General features: G+C 29.6%; 4 protein-coding genes across 4 annotated transcripts in view; 2 read left to right on the plus strand and 2 right to left on the minus strand.

The window, feature by feature from the left end:
• The window catches only part of LOC135963717 (putative mediator of RNA polymerase II transcription subunit 26), a 33,591-nt gene extending 27,934 nt beyond the window's left edge, over window positions 1-5,657 (plus strand). The window contains 1 exon segment of the mRNA XM_065515677.1: window positions 24-5,657. Within this exon segment, the coding sequence (XP_065371749.1) occupies window positions 24-1,147 (1,124 nt within the window). The 3' untranslated portion in view covers window positions 1,148-5,657.
• A 2,928-nt stretch (window positions 5,658-8,585) lies between these two features.
• Window positions 8,586-10,974, minus strand: LOC135956639 (uncharacterized). The gene is made up of 2 exons (XM_065507190.1): window positions 10,543-10,974; window positions 8,586-10,064 (listed from the first exon to the last, which is right to left on the minus strand). The coding sequence occupies exons 1-2, from the start codon at window positions 10,887-10,889 to the stop codon at window positions 9,749-9,751; spliced, it is 663 nt and encodes a 220-aa protein (XP_065363262.1). The 5' UTR covers window positions 10,890-10,974; the 3' UTR covers window positions 8,586-9,748.
• A 4,007-nt stretch (window positions 10,975-14,981) lies between these two features.
• On the plus strand, window positions 14,982-15,579 carry Vti1b (Vesicle transport through interaction with t-SNAREs 1b). The gene is made up of 2 exons (XM_065507202.1): window positions 14,982-15,191; window positions 15,335-15,579. The coding sequence occupies exons 1-2, from the start codon at window positions 15,066-15,068 to the stop codon at window positions 15,542-15,544; spliced, it is 336 nt and encodes a 111-aa protein (XP_065363274.1). The 5' UTR covers window positions 14,982-15,065; the 3' UTR covers window positions 15,545-15,579.
• A 1,640-nt stretch (window positions 15,580-17,219) lies between these two features.
• Window positions 17,220-18,325, minus strand: LOC135956659 (ciliary microtubule associated protein 1B-like). The gene is made up of 4 exons (XM_065507213.1): window positions 18,167-18,325; window positions 17,888-18,103; window positions 17,629-17,815; window positions 17,220-17,566 (listed from the first exon to the last, which is right to left on the minus strand). The coding sequence occupies exons 1-4, from the start codon at window positions 18,183-18,185 to the stop codon at window positions 17,302-17,304; spliced, it is 687 nt and encodes a 228-aa protein (XP_065363285.1). The 5' UTR covers window positions 18,186-18,325; the 3' UTR covers window positions 17,220-17,301.
• Between the last annotated feature and the right edge of the window lie 5,195 nt (window positions 18,326-23,520).

Below are 23,520 nucleotides of genomic sequence, written 5' to 3' on the forward strand. Positions count from 1 at the left end.
ATTATCTTAAAATATCATTTTAGCCATTAACATACATGTACATTTAACACCATATCAAGTGCAAGACGATCGGCGACCTTGGATAAGAAAAGAGGAGAAAACATTTACGGATCTTTTAAGACGTTTGGGTGCCCAAGTTACACGCCACTTACATTACGACAGTCAAACCGCCAATCTAATGACACATTTTGAAGTATTACAAGCATTTTGCCAGCATATACACAATCAAAATCAACAGCAGCAACAACAATTACACTCTCAACAGTTGCAGCAGCAAGGACAATTGACACAACAAACACCTAATAATGCACAAAACAATGAGCAACAGCATCCACAGCCACAATCACAGGCGTTAGAAGAAAAGTGACATCGCCACCATCATCATCATCATCACCACCACCGAAGACGTTCGAATCACCATCATCATCACAACTACCATAATCATCATCACCATGGTAAAGTGTCTTCATCATCTTCTGCAACTTCTTCTTCTTCTTATCACAAACAAAAACAACACAAGCAACAACAGCAGCAGCAGCAACAACAACAGAATCATATTTTACATTGTATTGCTTCAGCAGCTGTTGCAGCAGCTTCATCATCTTCGACAACCACTAGTGGTTTAGCAGCAGCGGCAGCAGCTTTAATATCACAATCGACAGTGGCTGCGGTTGCTGCCGCTACGGCTGCTTCCTCAGTTAGCTTAAATGTCACATCGCCAACGTCACTAGCATCGGCTACGGCATCATCCGTTACCAATTCAATTGTAAATATTAATCATCAAAATCATCATAATTTTTTTAATTATCAAACCTATCAAACACCCCAACGTTTTCGCCATAACTATAATAATACCGCAGCAACAACAACACTATTAAATAATACACAACAACAACAAACGCAACAACATATTGCTGCAACTACTACTGTTCATCAACACCACCAACAGCAGCAACAGCAACTATCATCTAATGCTATTGTAGGAATGAATGCTAATGCTAATTCTAATACGACTACAACTTCTTCAAATATTACCCATCATGCGCACAACAACAATAATAATAATAATACTAATCATCATAATCATACTCACCAGTGTAAGTCCAAACGTAAGTTACAAAAGTTGTATTACACCCTGTGTCGTTGAATCTCTTGTTTGTTGTTTTTCCTTTTTTAGGCAATCAATTATTTTCGCTTTTAATTATGAATTTCCTTTAAAAAAAAAATATGCATTATAAGCATATTTTCATGCATACATACTATATACTTGAGTATATATAATAATTTTTAGTTATTTTTTCATTAATTATAAATTGATTCCCTATTATAGATGTTTTTTGTTCCAGTGCAATAAAAAATAACAACATTTTTGTTTTTCTAAACATTTATGTATAAATATTTACATTAAAAATTATTTTTTTTTTTACTACTTATTTATAATTACTTGAAAATTTACCGAATTGTAAATGATTTCGTATACATTTTGTATGGGAATTTCGATTTATAAAACTTTTATAAATTTAAAATTTGTTTATGTACGTACATATGTATATGGTGGTAAATGTTTTTAGCATTTACTATAAAAATGCAGCAATCGTTTGTTATGAATTGAAGTATCATAAAGTTTCCCAAGGAAACTAATGGGTCTATTATGAATGGCAACCGAACTAAATATTTCCCTCCCACAAACTATACTACAGTATATTGCAAATTTAATCTTTCACATTGTCAGTTCTAGACATGCATCGGTCTACTATACGTTTTTATAAACAAGATTGTAAAAATTTCTTAAATTTGTTTGTAATTCATTCAATTTTATAAAATGTAAAGAAATTTCTCAAGAATTATTATGAATGATATCCAAGTATGGATTTGTAATAATTCAAAAGGCGCTGTAACGAGTAAAATGGCTTCGAATGTTTAATGCCATTCTGTTATCAAATCACGTTATAGAAAACTTCAGTTTTTATTTGAACATACATGAAAACGAGTTTCCGTCTCTATGAAAATAATGAGAATTTTAGTAGTTTTAGTTAAATATAAAAACCCTATGGTAATGTAATTTCGAATGTTTGGTAAGGTCGAAAAAGGGAATATTGTGACAATAGGTCTAAGGGCCATTGAAGCTACATTTTACATTTACAAGTTGTAATATATTGACCATAAAGCGGGTATTTTAATTAAAGGTTGCGTTTTCAGACGATCATAAGGATCTAAAATATAGCTTTCAGTGTTGTTAATAATTTTCCGAAAATTGATATTTGAAATTACCTCCAATTTGTTCTTTTGAATGTCCCTTTTATTAATTTTTTTATAAAATGTGTTTTAACTTTAAAAGAATTTCAGACAGGTATCACTTTTTGACCGAAATATGTTGTGAGCAGGTCTTCGAATTGATTGATTTAATCTGTGCTTAATTCAGAATTAAATACATATATCTCAGCAATTCATTCCCTAAAGCCATTCACAAATGCTAATTCTATAGGAATCAAACCATAACAGAATTCTTAGAGACGAGACGTAATTATCAAAATCCTAAGTCTGTTGTCAAAAACCTAACACCCGCAACAACAAAATACATGTTAGTCAATGTATTTTGTTGTTGTATCAGACATATAATTTGTGTTATATTTGTTTGACAGAATTCATTCAAATTTTGAATGAATTAAAATGTGCTACACGTAACTACACTTTTCTTTATTTTACATGAAAAGCCAAAAACTTATAGGTACTAAAATTTTCAACTTATAAGAATTTGTTTACAACAGTATTAATACACATGTGTTTGACTTCTATATTTTACATACGAAAGTGTAGTTACGTCCATTTGAATTTTATTAATAAAGTCGCCGTTTTTGATTGTAGGAGTCTAAAAGTTTGCTTGAACAAGTAGTTCGATAAAACAAACAATAATCAATAAAAAAAAATGTAGTTTCGTAGTAGTTACGTCTGTTTGCATTTAAGGTTACGATATACTGTATGTATTCATAATAAAGCAAAAAAGTATATCGTCCCCTTAATAAAACAATAGTATGTTTATGTTTGTTTTCATAAAATTATCAAGGATTTTATTTTGCCCAGAGTCAATATTTTTGTTAAAATTTTTCCGCATCGTTAGAAATGTTAAATTAATTTAATAACAGAGAAATTCCTCATGTTGCAATGGTCTTTTTTCTATCACTTTGAAAATTTTTAAAATGATGTTATGTTATTTTGCAGTGACAATATGGGCCATATTGATGTTAATAGAGATTTTGAAGAATCACGAATATCACAATAAGTACGAATTAGAATTTAAAATAACAAACAAATTCATAAAAACTAATTTATTAACGGTTGTGAGAGCCTAATAAGGACATGTAATTTATCAAATATTAATCATAGAGCTTAATAAAAGATAAATACAGTATGTCAAAAATTACTTTTCACATTGACTTATTATTTCATTACATATCGTCCCCTCAATAAAGCAATAGTGTATAAGCATTAAAAAAAATTTGGTGAAATTCTACTTCCACAAAGTGTCAAAGATCAATTGAAATATTGCTTTTGTTCCAGATGTCTACTAACACAAAAATTACAAACTCAATTTTTACGAAATGGCAAAAAATTATATACTATTGTTTTATTAAGGGGACGATATACTTTTTTGCTTTATTATGAATACATACAGTATATCGTAACCTTAAATGCAAACAGACGTAACTACTACGAAACTACATTTTTTTTTATTGATTATTGTTTATTATTTTTTAAAAAATTATTATTTTTTAAAAAATAAAGTTCTTAACTTTTCGTGCATGCGTCTTTCACTACCAGACGATTTGTTGTTTTTCAACACTCTTCAAGTGAAACAATGTCCTAATCTTTTTAAGTAAAAACAAATTTATGGTTTTTGGACTTTTTCTAATAACAGAATTTGTAGATTATTTTAATATAAAAACCGAGAAAAATTAGAGTTTATAAAAAATACGAACATCAGTATGTCCTGATTCACACACATCAAGTTTACTTGCACAAGTCTTGATTGAGTATATAGAAGAGAGAGAGGAAGAAAAGCTGAAAATCTTTCCAATCTCCTCTCCTCTAATATATCTTCTGCAAACTCCAGATTTTCTCAAGTAAACTTGATGTGTGTGAATTAGCACTATTTTAAACCCATGTAGAAAATCCTGACTGTCACAAAAGTGCAAGGATGTAAGTAATTGTTTGATTACATTTCATTAATACAAGGTACGTTTGAAAAAAAATATAGTTTTCGGTTTCCTTGCAATTATTTTTCCGCATATGTTATACAAGAAATAAAAGAGACCTATTAACAAACATTATGATATCGAAATTGTATCTTTATTTTTTGGTAATCACATGGCAAAGTCCTTATTAATTAACTTAAAGATTTGTATGTAGATGACTATTTACTTTAATATATGAATGAATGGAGGTTGTTTCTTATACTCAGTAAACAAATTTAAGAATTTGTAGAAAAATTGATTGATTTTATTTTATTAAAAAAAAACAACCTTTTGTGTTAGTGATGCTTTTAGTTTTATATCAAAAGAGAAAATAGTTTTTTGTACATTTTCATTCATAAAAGATTTTGAGAAAGAAAATTAAGAAAAAAAAACATAATAAATTAAGTATTAAATAGCTTTTAGGTGATATATTTACATAATTATAAATAACTTAAAAAAAGTTAGAAAACCTAAGAAAGTTAAACACACATAATAAAATAATAGTAATTTTTACATAAGATTACAATATATGTATGGCTCTCTAAAGTTACATAATAATAATAATAATAATAAAAAAAGTAATAAGTTTTTAGTATTGTAAGATTTTACAATTTATTTAAATTAAAGCTATTTAAATTCAATGAAAAACTGAATAAATTTAAACGGGAGATAAACGTACACACCCAATTTGAACATTTGCAAAAAAATGTTTATCATTTAATAAGTATAAAAAAGAAAACAAATTAAAATGAAAAATAAAAAACAACTTTAAAAAAGTACCTTTTTCGAATTAGCAGTTCAAAATTGCATTAATGCGTTTCACTTGAAAGAAATAATAAAAAAAATAAAAACATTAAACATTGATTTTAAATACATACATACGTATAAAAAATAATTATTAAATAAATATAAAAATCAAATAACAAAATTTGTAAACAGTATTTTTTGGCAAAAAAAAACGAAAATAGAAAGAAAACTTGTAAAAAATCTGCTTTTATTATTTTCGCCTACATAAATAATTATTAATTTTATTTCAATTTAAATCCCAAATGATTTTGTTTATCGATTATTTATTTGAAAAAATATTTGGCATTTCGTTTGAATTGTTTATATTTTATATACATTACTACTTATACATATAATTATTAAGAGTATATAAAAAAATAAATGAGATTCATTTTCACAAAATCTATAAGAATTTAATTAAAAATTATGCATAAAACTTAACTTAATATAATATAAACACATACATACTTACATACATACATGCATAAATACATACATTTTAACTTTTAAGATTTAAAATTAAAACTAAAGCTAAAAACAAACAAAAATATTTGAAGAATAATAAAAGTAATAATAAAGAAAACCAACTCCATATTCATTAAGTTCTACTTAAATATGTATGTCAAAATAAAAATTAAACGTGTTTTATTTTTCAGCTACAAAAATAATAAAATATTAGTTAAAGTAGACTACATGTTCTAAATAATAAAATTCGTTTCTAATGATCAACAACTTTATCACCGACCGACTCTCAAAACAATGTTATTTTGTTACCCCTTCAAATTCGTTTCTAATGATCAACATGAAGGATCAGTTGGTACAGAATTAGAGGTATACTTTATCACCGACCGACTCTCAAAACAATGTTATTTTGTTACCCCTTCAAAATAATCCTTGGTTTATTTTATGATGTTTCTCAAAATATTTTGAGTCTAGTAATAACCGTTTTCAAAAAGCTTTTTTTTGCAAATGATACCCCACATGGAATATGAGGTATGAGCTTGTACGTGAAGTTTATACCGTTAGAAATGACTTAAAAATCCCTCTCAAATTATATGTGTTGTCTGGGGAGAAAATTTAAATATGTATTTACAAAAAAAACTGGAAAAAATCTATTTTTAAAAATGGTCCAGCTCAAGAACGGTTATCACTAGACCAAAAATATTTTGGGAAACATCATAAAACAAACGTTTACATATACTAGTGAGTGGCTCTAGAGTATATTTAAACTAAACGCGTCACAGTGATTTCTTCTCATATAAGTACTGGGCAAAATTAGAATTCGTTATTGTAGGTCTACGAAATTTAGCACACTGTTAAAAATCTAAGTATTGAAGAAATAAGCAAAGTTTAAAAAAATTCCTATACATATACATCAAAAAAAAATCTCAAAAATAAGATACACCTTATCGGATAATATTAAGTGAATTTAACATTAAAAATTCCGTTACAAACGAAAGCTATTTTCATTAAAAGTACCATCATCTCTTTGGAAGAAAATGGGACGAAACATTCATTGTAACGTAGAGAGATAAAAATTATCAAAACCATGAGAAATTATTGGAAGATCTTTACACTGTGTCCAAAATGATTTGTACAAAAAACAAACCATAGAAACTCGTGGTATACCAAAGAAAACCAGCCTTTTATTTTCATTAAAAGTACCATCATCTCTTTGGAAGAAAATGGGACGAAACATTCATTGTAACGTAGAGAGATAAAAATTGTCAAAACCATGAGAAATTATTGGAAGATCTTTACACTGTGTCCAAAATGATTTGTACAAAAAACAAACCATAGAAACTCGTGGTATACCAAAGAAAACCAGCCTGGAAACAGATAGAATAATCATAGTCATGGCAAAAAATACCATTTGAAATCTGCAAAAGCTATATTCTTTCTGCTGCGATTGACGATGAGGTCAGATCACAAACAGATCGTCGTCTTGTGCAAGTCAAACTGCACGGCAGACTTGCCAGAAAAGTTAATTAAACTAATGCTTAAGCAAAATATAAAGATGAATGTGATGGGGGGAAAAATTACGAAATATATTATGAAGCGATGAGACAAAAAAATGTCAAAGAAATTTCCGCCTCGGCTCGCCGTCCTAAAGCTAAAGAATTCCATGTAAAGTTTACAAAGAAGATGGTTAAACATGGTAGAGGAAACATAATGGTTTGGGGGTGCTTCTCATTGGATGATATTGATCCGATATATAGAATTGAAAATATAATAAACTCAGATGGGTAAAGATGCATATTGGAGAATATACCATTATTGTGGACATTCCAGCAAGATAATGATCCCAAAAAAAACAGTTTGAGATTAGTCAACAATTGGTTCTTGGAGAATAATGTTCGCGTTTCCTCAAAAGTCAAAAGTTGATAACAAGCATGGCTAGAAAAGTGGAGAAAGTTCATATTTTTAAAGAAAAAAGTAATTACTTTTAGATTAATTTGTTTTTACTCAATTATTATGATAACCAAAATTGCTGGATATAGGTGGTGTAAATAGTGAGGTGATCAGAAAGAGTGAAGTAATTCCTACATCGTTTCAGAAATCCGAGAAACTTAGGGTGTGTTCGTAAATGCAGTAAATTTGTGCATCACTGATGCCACGACCTGCAAACTTTTGCAACATATAACTTAATGATGCATTGGTTGCAGAAATTTGGGGCATCACTGCCAACAATTTGCATTAAAAAACGTTTGACGAAATGTCTGTATACAAAATAGTTGAATTAAAAAATAAAACCAAATCGGCGGGGGTTCTGCTTACCGGAAAAAGTTATATCGGTCAAAAAATGTTATATAGTCCCGGCATTTCGCTGGGTCAGGTCTAGGAATGGATATATTTCTATTTGAAGTTAGTAAGTATTGTTAATTGTATTTCTTTACTTTTTCTAAATGTAAAGTGATGTTCAGCTAAGTTGTTAAGCTCAATTCCGACTACAATATAGTCAATAAAGGAAAGCGGTATTTTTGGTTTTCCTTGAGTAGAACCCTGGAAAATAAGTTTTTCATATATATCTGGATTACTACGTCATTAACATAGACAATATGGATATCTAATGATAGACATTTTAAAGGCCTTTCCAACGCCATAGAAATAAGTTAGAAAATTTACAAAAATTCTTTTAAATTTATACCACATATCGTTACCTTAATATACTCGTTTTTTCCCAAAATTTAGTTTTTTGCATACTTCGATAGATAATCCCGTAATACACCATTAATAAAATAAAATTAAATGTCACAACATTAAATTGGTTGAATACCTTCATAAAAGTCTGCGTTAAAAAAATATTGCAACTACAGAACTTTAAGTTTTATTAAGTCGTTTCCTTCTCTTCTAAAGTAATGAATATGTTAGTTAGGGCCTTTCTATATGTTAGCAATATGTTTTACAGCTCTGATGTCGAAAGTTCATTCCTTGGTGAAAAAACTTTCGATTGAAACCCAGTCGCTGAGTTGACAAAATGGCCGAATGAGGCTGGGGTCATTCCGGAGAGAAAAACCAATTGTCGTGAAAACCTAACATAAAGGGTATAAAATATAGCCCATCGAATTATCCTTGCTTCCTTATTCTTAAACTTTATTTTCAAAAACATTCTTTTATTTTTTATAAATAATTATATAAAACTTCTTAAAACATGAATTATTTTTAAACACTAAAACTTAAATCAATATACATAGGAATTTTTTAAATAATTTTAATATCATTCACATCCGAATAGTTCAAAACCATTCGAATTTCAATCTTATACATATTTTAAAAACATGGAAATTTAATTAACATTTTAAATAAAACCACTAAAAAATATACATATAACATGAACTAAAATCAGTTATTTGTGATGCATTTTACGTTTAAACAAATGATAAAAAATCACTTTACAAAATCAAAATATGTCATATTCTAAAAGGATTTCAGAAAATACATACAATTTAAAGATCTTATAAATAAAACAAATTTTGCATGTTCAAAAAAAAATCTAGAAATCTAAACTGAAAATCACCCTTATCGTGGATGGCGTAAATGTCATACGCCTACGACAGTTTCGTACTAGATTAAAGAAACAGTTTGCATTTTATCTTTAATCTAGTACGAAACAGGCGTAAGACGTTTACGCCATAATCGTTTACGGTAATAATCACCCTTATCGTGGCTGGCTGACCCTGTATCAGAGGAAAAATTACATCGGTTAATCGCACTGGTACTAAACATTTTATAAATGCTATTATATTAACACGTACATTTTATTTTAATTTTTTTTCAGAAGAAACCAAGTTTCAAGATTCAAAGTCTAAGTTTCACTCTATTCGTTTGCCTACAAGTTTCACTATTTCTTTGTATGGAAAATTTCCAATAAGAGTCAAAATACTAACAAACTTGCAAGCAAACAAAAATATTCGTGTTACAAAATAAGACCTTTATTTTAAAAACTTAAAATATACATTATTTGGTAGTGCAGTTACTTACAATAGCCTATAATATAAAATAAATCTTAAATATTTCGAATACCTATATAAAATTATTAATTTAAAATCATGTTTATAACAAAATTCTATTATTAATTTTGAAATTAAACAATTTTAATTACCCTAGTAGATACATTATTTTCGCAGTCATTCGATGACTTGAGATAAAACTTATTTCCGAAATTCTTTAATATAAAAACATAAAAAAATAATAACTTAAAACTACTGTTGAAACTTAGTTAATCACTCCTATAAACAATTATTTCTACATTTGGTACCCTTCCATTCGTCGCTGCCATCACAGCAGTCACAAATTCCATCATTTACACGGCTACTATGGACAAATAAGTCACGTCCCCGTCCTGTAATATGGCGTTTTTGATATTTACAATAGTAACGGCCCTTACTGCAGGCATTTGTGCTCGGCTCATCACTGCCGTCGCGCTCACAATCACAGTAATCATCATTGACTCGATCAAAGGGTATTTCCAAGCTCCCATCCAAGCAACGAAATTTCCCCTCGAAATTAGGCTTATAGGAGTCATAATCAAAAAGTCGTATACCTCTAAAAAATATAAATATATATTAATTAAATATTATTTACATATCGTTAGCTTAGCCCATTTTTTTATGAAAATTGAGATTTTAATACTTAGATAAGTAAGTTTGTTAAAAAAATTTAATATTTTATTTTTATAATGGAATTTAGTATAATTTTGTTATCAAATATATAATAGCACCAAACTTGTTTTAATTATTAGTTTCTTAATTTAATTAGTTTATAAATCCACAAAAAATAAAAAGTAATAAATAAATCTCTAAAGTCCCAAAAAAGCGCTTCTCTACTGTGATTATTTTTCAGAATGAATTGGGTATGATAAGTAATAAAAAACCCCATTAACAGATTTAAAAAATTTTAAACCAATGATTTTAGTACTTCGAATTGTTTACCAATATTCATATAAAAAAAACTAATTCAACTTTTCAAATTGCAAGCAGGTATGAACCATTTTGTATTTTATCCCAAGATAATAACATTTTACCTTATTATTTTTATGGTATCTGGTGATATTTTAGCATCCTCATTATCACCATTACCGCCACCCTCGTCGTAAGGCCCTCCACCAGCACCTCCGCCTGAATCGTTATCAGTTTGTTTTTTACCCAAAGATGCCTGTATTTGCTTGTGCTTTCTTTTAAGACCCTGCATTGTGCCTTCCAAAGACCACGGTGTGCTAGCATTTGGCAGTTGATTTATGGAAACAGCTTGGTATACGAAGAATATAATTCCCAGTAGAAATATGCCCAAAAGTAACATTTTTGACTTTTGTTTATAAAAGGGAACATAATATATATTTTCCCGCTTTACCCAGGTTTTTTTCATTCTCATGTATAGGCTTTATTTCAAATGAAATTCAATAAACGGTAATAATTATTTATAATAAATTAACGCTTTACTAAATTTGTTTAAAACTTTGTTAATTTATACGACTATCAAATAAAAAAATGACAACTATTGACGTTGATAAAAAATTATTTATTAGAAGTGTTGCCATATTTAAAAAAAAAGGTTTTTTCCAATTTCCAACTAAAATGCACGACAATATGATTTGATCTCAAATTATATTTCAACACGATTTGGTACAAAAACAAATATCGTTTTAAATCGTATGCTATATTGAAATTGTCAGCTTTTTCTATTCGAAATATTGACTATCACACAGAGTATATATTGACTATCATTCCGTGCTGTCAGTATCATACCTCCGTGGACATAAATTAGTCGTTTTAAGACACTGAAATTCGGTTTACATAGCCGAGCGAATAACTTTTACGCGAGTTAACTCTTTCAAAATTCTATAGTATTGCTACTTCTTTCAAAAATGAGCACAGTGTGTTTGTTGAAAAGAATCGTTTTATCAGCCGTCTTGGCGATGTCAATTGGCCCCTTTAGACCTTTTCTTGTGCGGTGCCGCTAAAGACCGAAGCTATGCGAATAATCCAGAATCCATCCACACTCTTAAGGCTAATATCGCCGAGACCAAGGTATATTAATTATAAGATAGTGTCATCGGCGAATTCAGAATACCGAGCGAATTGGTTATATTTTTTGTATATGTAGTTTGACATTGTGCCTGCATTTGAAGGCGAATTGGCTGGCAGGGAAAAATGTCAAAAACAGCTCACAAATAAATCAAAGCGAATTTTTGTTAAACAAAAAATGTTTATAAATTTGAATCTGTTTGTAATTTAATTTGATGTTTTTAAAAATAAAACTAATTTCGTATCAAAACAAAGTTTGATATTTACAAAATGTAAACAAAGTTTGACATTTATAATGCACTACGGCGAAAAATTAACATAGTAGCAAAAAACGATCAGCTGGTCTGATAACACTACCTTATAATTAATATACCTTGGCCGAGACATTCGTGATATGAAACCGTCAAAAAAGTCTTGGCAAATTGGATAAACTACTGCGAAGCCAGCCACTTGAATGCAATCTTGTTCCATAATAATGGAAACTTCTAATCAAGGCGTATTTAACAAGGTGACAGCAGTGGCGAATTGAAATAAATACAGGCGAATTCACTTATTTTTTATATATAGAGTTTGACATACGGACGTACGGGCGAATATTTTTTATATATGTAGTTTGACATTTGTGCGAGCTATTTCTATAATCAGCTGTGCTGCCGATGGCACCTTATTAAATGCACCTTGCTTCTAATTTTTATTTTGTATGAATTTAATTAATTTAATGGTAATTCAAGGCGAATTCATATAAGGTGTACTCGTCCAAGGTGCATTTAATAAGGTGCCATCGGCAGCACAGCTGATTATAGAAATAGCACGCACAAATGTCAAACTACATATATAAAAAATATTCGCCCGTACGTCCGTATGTCAAACTCTATATATAAAAAATAAGTGAATTCGCCTGTATTTATTTCAATTCGCCACTGCCAAAGTAAATTAATAAAGTAGACTCAGTAGAACAGCTGACTATTTTTTTTACTTTGGTCTGAACTGTCAATTCACTTGTGGTTGTTGTGGCGAAAAATACAACAAGCCCAAAAGCAAAAACAACAACAGGCAACTTTGACAGCTCAGACCTTAAACCAAAAACAAAATTGCTTGTGGTTTTTGTAAATGTTGTATTTGTTGTAGTACTGTCGCTACTTTATTAATTTACTTTGGCCACTGCTGTCACCTTGTTAAATACGCCTTGTACTCGTCCCTACAACAATTACAACAATACAAAAACAACATACATTTTGTTTTTGATTTTTACCCAATCTGTCAAAAAACACAAGTAAGGCGAATTCAATATTAAAGTGGAATTTAACAACAAGCTCAAGGCGTATTTAACAAGGTGACAGCAGTGGCGAATTGAAATAAATACAGGCGAATTCATTTATTTTTTATATATGGAGTTTGAAATAATGGCGTTCCGGCGAATATTTTTTATATATGCAGTTTGACATTATCGCGTGCTAGTTCTGTAATCAGCTGTTCTCGTGAGGTCGCCTTTTTTAGATTCGCCTTGAACAAGCTAGTGTAATATGTATATTTATTGCTTCATTTCATGTGGAGGATGTTATATGGCGCGCACCAACACAAACACAAATTTTGACAGTTTGGATAAAACAGTTGATGATCAGCTGGGCTAATGAGGACACCTTATATGAATTCGCCTTGATGGTAATTAATTGCTTTTCGAGTTAAAAATATTTGAGTTGTTACTGCGTCTAGAAAAACGCCAAAATTAAGAGAACTTTTCACATATGGCAACACAATTTTTGACAACCAAATTTGTGCAATATATGTTGGCATAGAGAATTATACATAGAGGCGAGACACTCTCATTTGTCAAACAAAAATACAACAAATCATATGTCTGATACAACAACAAAATATATTGACTAGAATCTATTTTGTTGTTGCAAGAGTTAGATTTTTGAAAACAGACTTAGGTTTTTGGCAATTATGTCTCGTCTCTATGTTACCCTATGTATGTTTGCACTAGGGTTCTATAGCTGAAACAAAAAGTCGGCTTTTCGAACTTTCGACTTTTTCCGTTTTTTAAAAAGTCGACTTTTCGAACTTCGACTTTTGGTAGTTTATGAAAAGTCGACTTTTCGACTTTTTAGCTAATCGACTTTTTTCGATTTTTTTCAACTTTTTACCATTTCTTGTAAAAAATACATGGTTTCTACATTTATTGATGCGCCTTTTGTAATGTTTAGCAATAAAAATGAAATTTATCAAGGCGATAATAGTTAGAATAATGTTGTAAGAATTTTGTGTAGAAAAAAGCTTTATTTTATAAACATTTATTTATTTATTATTTACATATATTAGAATACACTACAAAAAATGCAAGTGCAATATTTTTTTTATCAATCTAAAAAGTCGACTTTTATCGAATATTTTAGACTATTCGACTTTTATCGACTTTTGAGATAACATAATCGATTGTTCGACTTTTTTCCGACCAAAAAGTCGATTTCGACTTTTGTCAGGAAATAGTCGATTGTTCGAACAATCGAACAATCGACTTATAGAACCCAGAGTTAGTGTTGTAAAGTGAAATGCTTACTATCAGCAGAGATGGGAATTTAAAAAAAGATAGATAGTGTTGTTCTGGATTTTATTTTACTATTACTTTCTTAGTTTTTATAAAATACAAGTAATACTGCATTCGGATGTGCCGAATCTTATATACTCTTCACCAAAGTATACTTTACCCTGCAGCCACACGATCAAGTTTTTCTTGAAAGTCTTTTACATATACTGTTTGTCAAAATTTATAAAAATCTAAAGCTGTGACGTAGGCAGCACGCAACTTGAAAATAATTTTAATACAAATTGGGCAAAAAAATGTAATCAGCTGTTTTCTTGAATGAAAAATTGAACACCAACTTGAATGAAAAATTGAATGCAAGTTCGTTTCAATTCTTAATAGTGTGAGTGTATTAGTAAAGAAGTGAGAGTGTATTAAAACTTGAAAGGCAAAACTTGATCCTGTAACCCCCAAGTAAGATAAATATTAAAAACAATTTTTGATGGAAAAAATTTTTGGTGACAAATAGTGAAAAAATTTAAGTATTCGCGTTTTTTAATTATATCTCTGCCAACTGTATGCTATTTTTCTCGATTTCACTATACAGTTATATCGACTCTGCAACATATAACGACCCAGAATATAAATGCTTTATGGGATAGCAAATGATAGCAAATTGTTATCGACTTAGAATCACTCGCTAGTCGATATATACATGTCCGTTCCAACTAAAATTATAGTGATTGAAATTAAAAACAACTCTTCAGCTGATTATTTGTGTCTTAACAGCTATGCTGCTGATGACACCTTATTAAATGCACCTTACATATGTAGTACACATTTATTTTATCGAAATAAAATAACACTTACCATCTCTGGTTAGCTGATAACAGCTAAATAGAAAGAAGAAAGAAAACAAATTACTTGAAAAAAAATAAATGTAAAAACTTATTTAATTTTAATTTATTATTGTATATTTAAACAAGTTCAGTATCAACAATGTCTCGTAGTTTTAATAATCAACAACAATTAGCTGCAAATACTCATGATGTTCTACAACGTACTGGATCAAGTTTACAACGTTCCAATCAAATTGCCTATGAATCTGAACAAATAGGAACTGAAGTAAGTTGCGTTTTATTTTAATAATTGCTTATAATGTTAACAAATCTTCATTCTTATTAATAAATACATTATAAAATATAATCCTAATAATAACTTAATAGTGGTTCAATTAAGTCTAATATAACTGTTTATGTTCTTTAAAGGTCCTTTCCGAATTGAGCGAACAGCGTGAGTCGCTTTTGCGTTCGACGCGTCGTCTTGAAAATGCCGATGATGATCTCTCCCAGTCGCGTAGTATTATTCGTAAGCTTCAACGTGAGGTTTTATACAACAAACTTATTTTAATTTTAATAATAATATTTGAATTAGCTATACTTGTAGGCATTGTTATGATTAAGTTTATTAAATTTTAATACTTTATATTAAAAACGTTTTAAAAAAAATTTAAGCCGTATGAATTATTTAATATTTCCGTTATACTATGTATTGTTTAAAATTGTAAAGCTAAATTTATAATCCTAACGGAGCTAGATTTTTTAATTTCAATCGGAGCAGCAGGTCTCCCTAGCATTGACAGTCTTATACACAAGTTTATTAATTTAATCTCGCGTTGACAATGTACGATGTTTTTCGCGACATAATAATTTGCGGCGATAACTAAGTACTTTTATATTTTATTTTAAATATTAAAATTTTCGTCAAAAATACAAAATTTTAAGTTCCTTTGGTGTGAATTCTATCGAGGTTCAACATTTAATAAGAATGGTGTAAAATTGTGCAGTTTCAATGCTAATTGCCTCAATATATTTCCCTAAAAAATATTTTTTTAATTAACACATGAACGTATTCCTTTAATGAAGGATATCATTACTACTTGTGTTATCAAACATATTTATATTAACCCCGTAATATGACAATAACAAAATTATAACAGAAATGTTTTTAATATCAATTTCCATACAAAAGTTATAAAATGTCCAGTTTTGTTAAAGATTTCCCATTCCCAATAAACCAAACGATATTAAAACAATATCGAAACAATATCATATAGACGATATAAACTATCATATATGATATCGTTTGCGTGTCACAAACGATAGTATTTGCGGACTAAATTGTACCGTTCCTTATAATATCGTATTTCGAGGAAATTATGATACGATAGTAAAATCGCTATGCTACAGGTTTTATTCTGAATGCTATTTAATACTAAAAATTATATTTTTTGTATCTGTAATACTACATACATATATCGCTGAAATAAGAATAAAAAACCTGTCAAATAACGTAACATATCATACATAATTTCATCTCACAACGTTTTAAATGATTTAAGTATTTATGTATTTTGTTTTCATCATTCTTATGTACATATCGCTAATTTGCTGCAACAACGTCATAACTCAAAATCCGGGTGTTTTGAACTGAGTAATACAAAATATGCGCCGTTCTTTAGTCTTTCATATACAGTGAATGTCACTTAAAATCGTACACCATCGTAGTCAAATTTTATTCATTAGTTTCAGAAAGATGATGTTTTGGAAATATTTTAAAATGTTATTTTTATATTGTGTGTGCTATTACCTATCAGAAAATTGGGTATTATTTTAATTGCCCTTATCCACAAATAAAAAAATTGGGTAAGACTGTCAGTGCCCAGAATATCAACGCTTCATTTAAAATCGTAAAGGCACTAAAAAATAGCAAATGATACCCTACAAAGTATTAGGATTATTTAATATTAACATTTTTTTTTTAATTTTTAAAGTTTTAATTATAATTTAATATAATTTTACGAATTTAAGTGAAATATGAATTTTGTGATGTTCTTTAATTTTCATCAATATTTTTTTAACGAAATGAGGTTTTGTTAACTTTTTTGTTGAAATACATATTTTTTGTTCCAATTAATAAAATGACTTAATTTTTTATATAATCACCTATTATTGCCTGTATAATTTCATAATATTTAAAAAAAAAATATGTTGTACGATTTTGAGTGACACTCACTGTAGTTTTATCAGTTTTAAAAAAGTCATTTATTTTTTGTGTGTTTCCTTATAAAAGAAATAAGCATTTTAGGAAAATAATATGTTTATTGGATTTTAGTTCTTAAAAATATAGAAATATAAAAGTTTACTACATTTACTGATTTGCATCTAAATTGCGATTATATATTATCACATGGTACGATCATTGTACCGGAACGTGGAGAATGGCGTGTTCCAAAAGAGTAATTGGGCGATCGTTTTCCAGGTTTATATTCCATACGATTATAGAAGTTCGATCCAGGTCCATATAACTTGAAAACGTACTCTGTACGAGGTGTTATTGTATACTTAGGACTATCGGGTCGTGTTAAAGACATTGGAGCACCTGGGTATGTAGCAGGACCAGGAGAACGAGTTATTTCTTTCAAATACTTTTTAACACCACTTAAATATGAAACAATTTAAAAAATTTTTGTAATTTTCTTGGATTATTTATAAAAACTTACATGCTATACTCAGGAGCTTTGTGCTTGACGAAGGTATCGTTAATACCATACTTATTTGGACCAGGTGCACAATTTTTAAAGAAAAATGTATTAACTTTGCCCATGGAATATTCTGGGGACTTTGAACCCTTCAAGTTAGGAGATTCACGTAGTTGATAAGCCATAGGTCCTGGACTTTTGCCTTTTTCTGTATGTAAGTATAAATGAAGAAATACAATTTTAATTATTTAAAAAAGAGTGGATAGATTTAACGGTCTACCTTCCAAATGTGTTTTTGGAGCTATTGTAAATCTGTTGGCTTTGCTCACACCATACCGTACTAGTTTCGCAACATTGTATCGGGCAGGGCCAGGTCCACAGCTGTTATCTTTTAAAGTTGTTCGTCCGCCAAATGAATAATTTGGTAAACGTTGCTTACGCAAATCATGATTTTCATAACCCACAGTTGGTGGCAGTGGATACAAATCAGCAGGACCTTTATATCAAATACATACTTTTTATTTAATTTATTTAAAATTTTCAAACATTTGTGTAGTACCTGGTAACGTTTTAGCCATACTGATATATTACTGCAATTTTAGATATTTTATTTAATTTAGAATTTGGAACGGAATTATTATTCTAAAAAATTTGCCGAAAAAATTATTTGAAGAAAAAATTTTGATTCAGAAGGAAATGAAATGAAAATATGTACATACATACATATTTAATAAATTTTTTGAAAGACAAAGTAGTTTAACAGCTTAATATAATAATGGGGCATTTCATGTCAAATGAACCAACTTTTGAAATCGATCGGGATGAAATTTGCATCAATGTTAGTTCTATTGGATATACGAGTGGGATATCTATCAAAATATATATTTTGTAACTCAAGACATACAATTTTTTTTTGCAAAATCGAACTTTTTTTCCTAAGTTTTATTTTAAGAAAAAAATTTTGAAAAAAGACTCAAAAAAGTTTTTGATTTCGGAAAAAAATATTAAGAACATAGGTAGGTAATGGGGCAAAGTATACCTAATGGGGGTTATTATGTAATTCGATTCGAAACACTTTCGAAATTCTATGTATAAAGCATACAAATTCGAACGAATTTCTTTTCGAAACGAGTTACATAATAACCCCCAATAAGTTACATGGATAAGAAAAAAACACCTGCTTGGCCAAAATGTCAAATTTTGACCCCCTCTAACTCAGAGAGTCCTGGACCGATCTTGTTGGTGCAAATTTCATCCCGATCGGAAGACATCGATTTCAAAATTTGGTTCCCTTGACATGAAATACCCTTAAAATATCTTGTTTGCATTAAAATCATTAATGTCCTGTTTTCGCGGCTTTTATATTTTGGCTTGATATCCCATTTATTGAAATTATTATACCCTTCCGTTTGTATATGTATCATATGTATGTATGTATATGTACATTAGGGAGATAACTATTGAAATTTTTTGCAAATATGCAAATTGGCATACCATAGTCGAATAGAGCATTAAAAAATATGAAAAACCACGGTATTATTATTTAGCGGTTGTTAAAAAAGTTCACGCACCAAACGCAATAAAGTTTTTTATTAAATATTTTCAATTACAAACCAAACATTTTTGTTTGCTCATGGAATGAAACTTATATTTTTGAGAAGAGCTAGGGACGCTACCTAATTGACCATTTTTTGTTTCCCACCTATACGTAATCATTTTGAAATATATGTTTTTATTTTTCACCTGCCCTGAGTACTACTAATGAATACTGTAGTGTTACGAATTGTGGTAATTAGGTATTTACATCGTTTTTGACGTTCTGACGAAGCTACTAGATACTTTCAGAGTTGTATTTTTTTTTCCAAATTCCCAAAAAAATTAACGCGAAAAAAATAAATAATGTTTAAAAGTGCATCGTTTTTGTAGATGAACGTTAATAAATCGCTATTAAATACAAAACTCTAAAGTAAAAACTATTTTAAAATGTCTTCTAGAAAGTGTAAAATAAACCCAGACCATTTTTGTTTTATTTGCGGAAAAATTATTCAGTTAAATTGAGGTTTTCCTATAACACAAACACTGCAATATGCTTATTTACATTATTTTTGATTCCCCGTGTCAAATCAGGATAAAAAGTGGGTCCCTCATTCGATTTTCACAAATTGTAGTGAATATATTCCAGGTAAAATGAAGATTAAAAATGTCAGTTTGGTTGACCCACAAAAATAGTTTTGCCGCCACTTCACATTAAATTAGATTTAATGAAAATGTTCGTAAAAGCTTTAAATGAGACAAAACCAGATAAACCAATATTTATGCAGCGTGTTCCCGAGTCTTTCTGAGGCCAAAACAAAAGAAGGGATATTTGTGGGTACTCAAAAATGAAACATTTTGGGTAATACCAAATTTGAGTGTCTATTAAACGATGTTGAAAAAGCAGCATGGAATTCTTTTAAACTTGTTCAAGAATTTTTGGGGAATAAGAAAAGTCAAAATTACAGAGATATTGTTGCGAATTTATTATATAATTTTGAACTGATGGGTGTAAATTGTCCCTCAAAATTCACTTTTTACATTCTAATGTGGATTTTTTCCCGGAAAACCTCGGACACATGACTGACGAACATAGAGAGCGTTTCCATCAAGATTTGAAGCTTTTCGAGAGGAATTATCAAGGTTTTTGGGATCAGAATATGCTTGGAAACACTGTTGGAGTGTCGTGAGGGAGACAAATGAAAATAATTATAAAAAGAGGACTAAAATACTTCACTTTTAATTTGTTTGTCCTAATTTAATGTACATTTTTATATGTTTCGTTTTTAATAAATATCTCAAAAGTTTGACGTCCAGTATTTTTTTTAAATATTTTTTCCGAAGTTAGAAGACCTAAATACACAAATCCCCATATGTTTCAATTCATGAGCAAAAATCTTGTAAACTAGTGTTATTTTGAAATACAATATATTTAATTTTAATAATAACTACGGACGTACAGTCAGCGTCTAAAGAAAGTGTACAACTTGCTTTTACATTTAAAACATTTTATTTACATATTAAAAAACTATTTGTTCACCAGTTCTAGTATATTTAACAAAACATTTAATTGTTCTCTTGCAATATATAAACAAAAAACTAAACTAGTTCAACTGCAACAAAAACAGTAACAACAAAACCAAAAATACTCCATTTTTAACGCGTCAAAAGAAAGTGTACAGTTTAGGGAAATTAGAAGAAAAAACGTGTTTAGTATTTTATTTGACATCTTTTGGGTTTTAAAACAGTTTCAAGCCTCCTTGGCATTGTTTCTACCAATTTTGATGTCACCGATGTTGGGATGTTGAACCACTCTTCCTGCAGAATTTCATGTAGAGAGTCATTGCTGGTAATATTTCATTTTCTGATCTGTCTGTCCAAATGCTACCGCAGATGTTCATTGGGATTAATGTTCGGTGACTGTGGGGGTTGTTCCAGTTGTTTCGGTGTATGATACAACAACCATTCTTTAACAAGTTAAGAAGTATGCTTCGGATAGTTGTCCTGTTGGAAGATCCAGGTTCGGTCTAGATTTAATTTTCTAATGATGGGTTCCATATTTTCTATAAGAATGTTTAGGTAATCGGTTTTGCTCATCAAACTATCAATAAATATGAGTTTGCCCATGCCACTTGCCGCCATACACCCCCACACCATCACCTAACCACCACAATGCTTTACAGTGGATAGTACATTTTTTGGTCGAACTCTTGATTTTTGCTTCTCCAAATTTTACTCCTTTTTTATATCCGAAAATCTCAAACTTGCTTTCGTCCGTAAACAGCACATTATTCCAAAACAATTTTCTTGGTTTTTATACCTGTTTGCGAATTCTCGAAGTCGCTCTTTATTTCGTTTGGAAATGTGGGGTTATTCTCTCGGAACTCCACCATATAGAGCATTTGGGTGTAGCGCTCGGCGAACCGTACTGTTACTAACTCTCACTCCAGACGAATCTGTTAATTCTTCGCATAATTTTACTGCACTTACTGTGAATATTTTCTTCACTGTTCTCACAATCGATCGTATTTCAAGGTTGTTAAGGCGTTTTGGTGTTCCGGCACGTTGCTGATCTTCTAAAATTCTAAATTTTTTTGTTTGTCTATAATTTTTTTTACAGTATTATGGCTTCTTCCTATTATAGAGGAGATTTCACATGACGATTTGCCTACATTTTTAAATTTTATGACTTACATTCTTGTTTCAATTGCAGTTTGTTTTCCCATTTTGGTTTTAAAGTTCTCGCGATCAAACAAGAAAAGCTACTATCTTAAAATCTCATGAGACTAGCAGCAAGATCCACAAAAAATTATAATCTAGGCAAAAATAAAGAATAACAATATATTTTTTTATGTAGCTAGAAAAATCTTATTGCAATTCTAAATGTGTACACTTTCTTTTGACGCGTTAAAAATGGAGTATTTTTGGTTTTGTTGTTACTGTTTTTGTTGCAGTTGAAATAGTTTAGTTTTTTGTTTATATATTGCAAGAGAACAATTAAGTGTTTTGTTAAATATACTAGAACTGGAGAAAAAATTGTTTTTTAATATGTAAATAAAACGTTTTAAATGTAAAAACAAGTTGTACACTTTCTTTTGACGCTGACTGTACTTCAAAAGATAATTTTTAAATAAAATAAACACTTGCAACAAAAAAATATGAAATTTTTATATAATTTTTCAGAGAAAAAAAAAATTTGGTTTATTTTAGAAATTGGTGTTGGTGCGTGATGTTTTTGATTCCAAATGACCTAAAAAAATGATTTTCATTACTTATACAACATTGGCCATCATGTGGTGGTATACCAAAAAGTTTTTCCAAAATTAGTTATATCCCTAATGTACATCAGTATATCGGGTATAGTCCCAGTTTGGTTGCTAAAAATCGGGAATATTGGCACTCATACATATATGTTATTTAAAGAATAATAGAATCAAGGCGTATTTAACAAGGTGACAGCAGTGGCGAATTGAAATAAATACAGGCGAATTCACTTATTTTTTATATATAGAGTTTGACATACGGGCTGTACGGGCGAATATTTTTTATATATGTAGTTTGACATTTGTGCGAGCTATTTCTATAATCAGCTGTGCTGCCGATGGCACCTTATTAAATGCACCTTGAATAGAATCCTAACCCTAGGTCTCCACGTAGCAATTTTTATTGCTAAGCTCAAACAATAACGTCGGCAGAACAACAGCAGAGTGATTGCTGATTGCTTTAGGTGGAGAAAACGTTCGTCACAAATACAAAATTTTCAACGAGAGATGTTCTATGAAAAACAGTGGTTTATTTTGCGTTGAATGATTTTTTTCACTAATTTGATTGTTTTTTTCTTCTTTTGGATCTTAAATAAATTAAATATTTATGAATTAATCGCACCGAATCATAGAAAGATGCAATTTTACATTAATGACAACTGAACTGACAGCTTATTGCTTAGCAATAATTGCTCAGGCAATCAGTAGAGCAATCATTGCGCAATGGATTGCTACATAAGGCAATTTGCAGTCTACATTCGCGAATTTTATTGACGCAATCAAATTTGACAATTACAGCAATAAATATTGCTACGTGGAGACCTAGGGTAAGCTTGATGTTATGGGTTATGATTACCTTGTCGCACACGGGCGATATGTTATTTATCCGAGTAATACAACATTTGTTTAACATCCGTTATTTCAGCTTATGTTTTTGGTTTTATTAAATATTTTTTTCACGATTTTGAGTCAAAAAATTATAAAGACATATTAGCTTTGTTCCAGTATTAGTAAGTTTTTAGGTTTTATAGAACATAATTTATTGTTTTTCTGACTAAAACCTGTTAATATTGCTAGTACTGGGACTTAGAAATTATTTAAACAATTTCTTATATTG

The sequence above is a fragment of the Calliphora vicina genome, chromosome 1 (genome assembly GCF_958450345.1).
Source record: "Calliphora vicina chromosome 1, idCalVici1.1, whole genome shotgun sequence".
Classification (NCBI taxonomy): Eukaryota; Metazoa; Arthropoda; class Insecta; order Diptera; family Calliphoridae; genus Calliphora; species Calliphora vicina.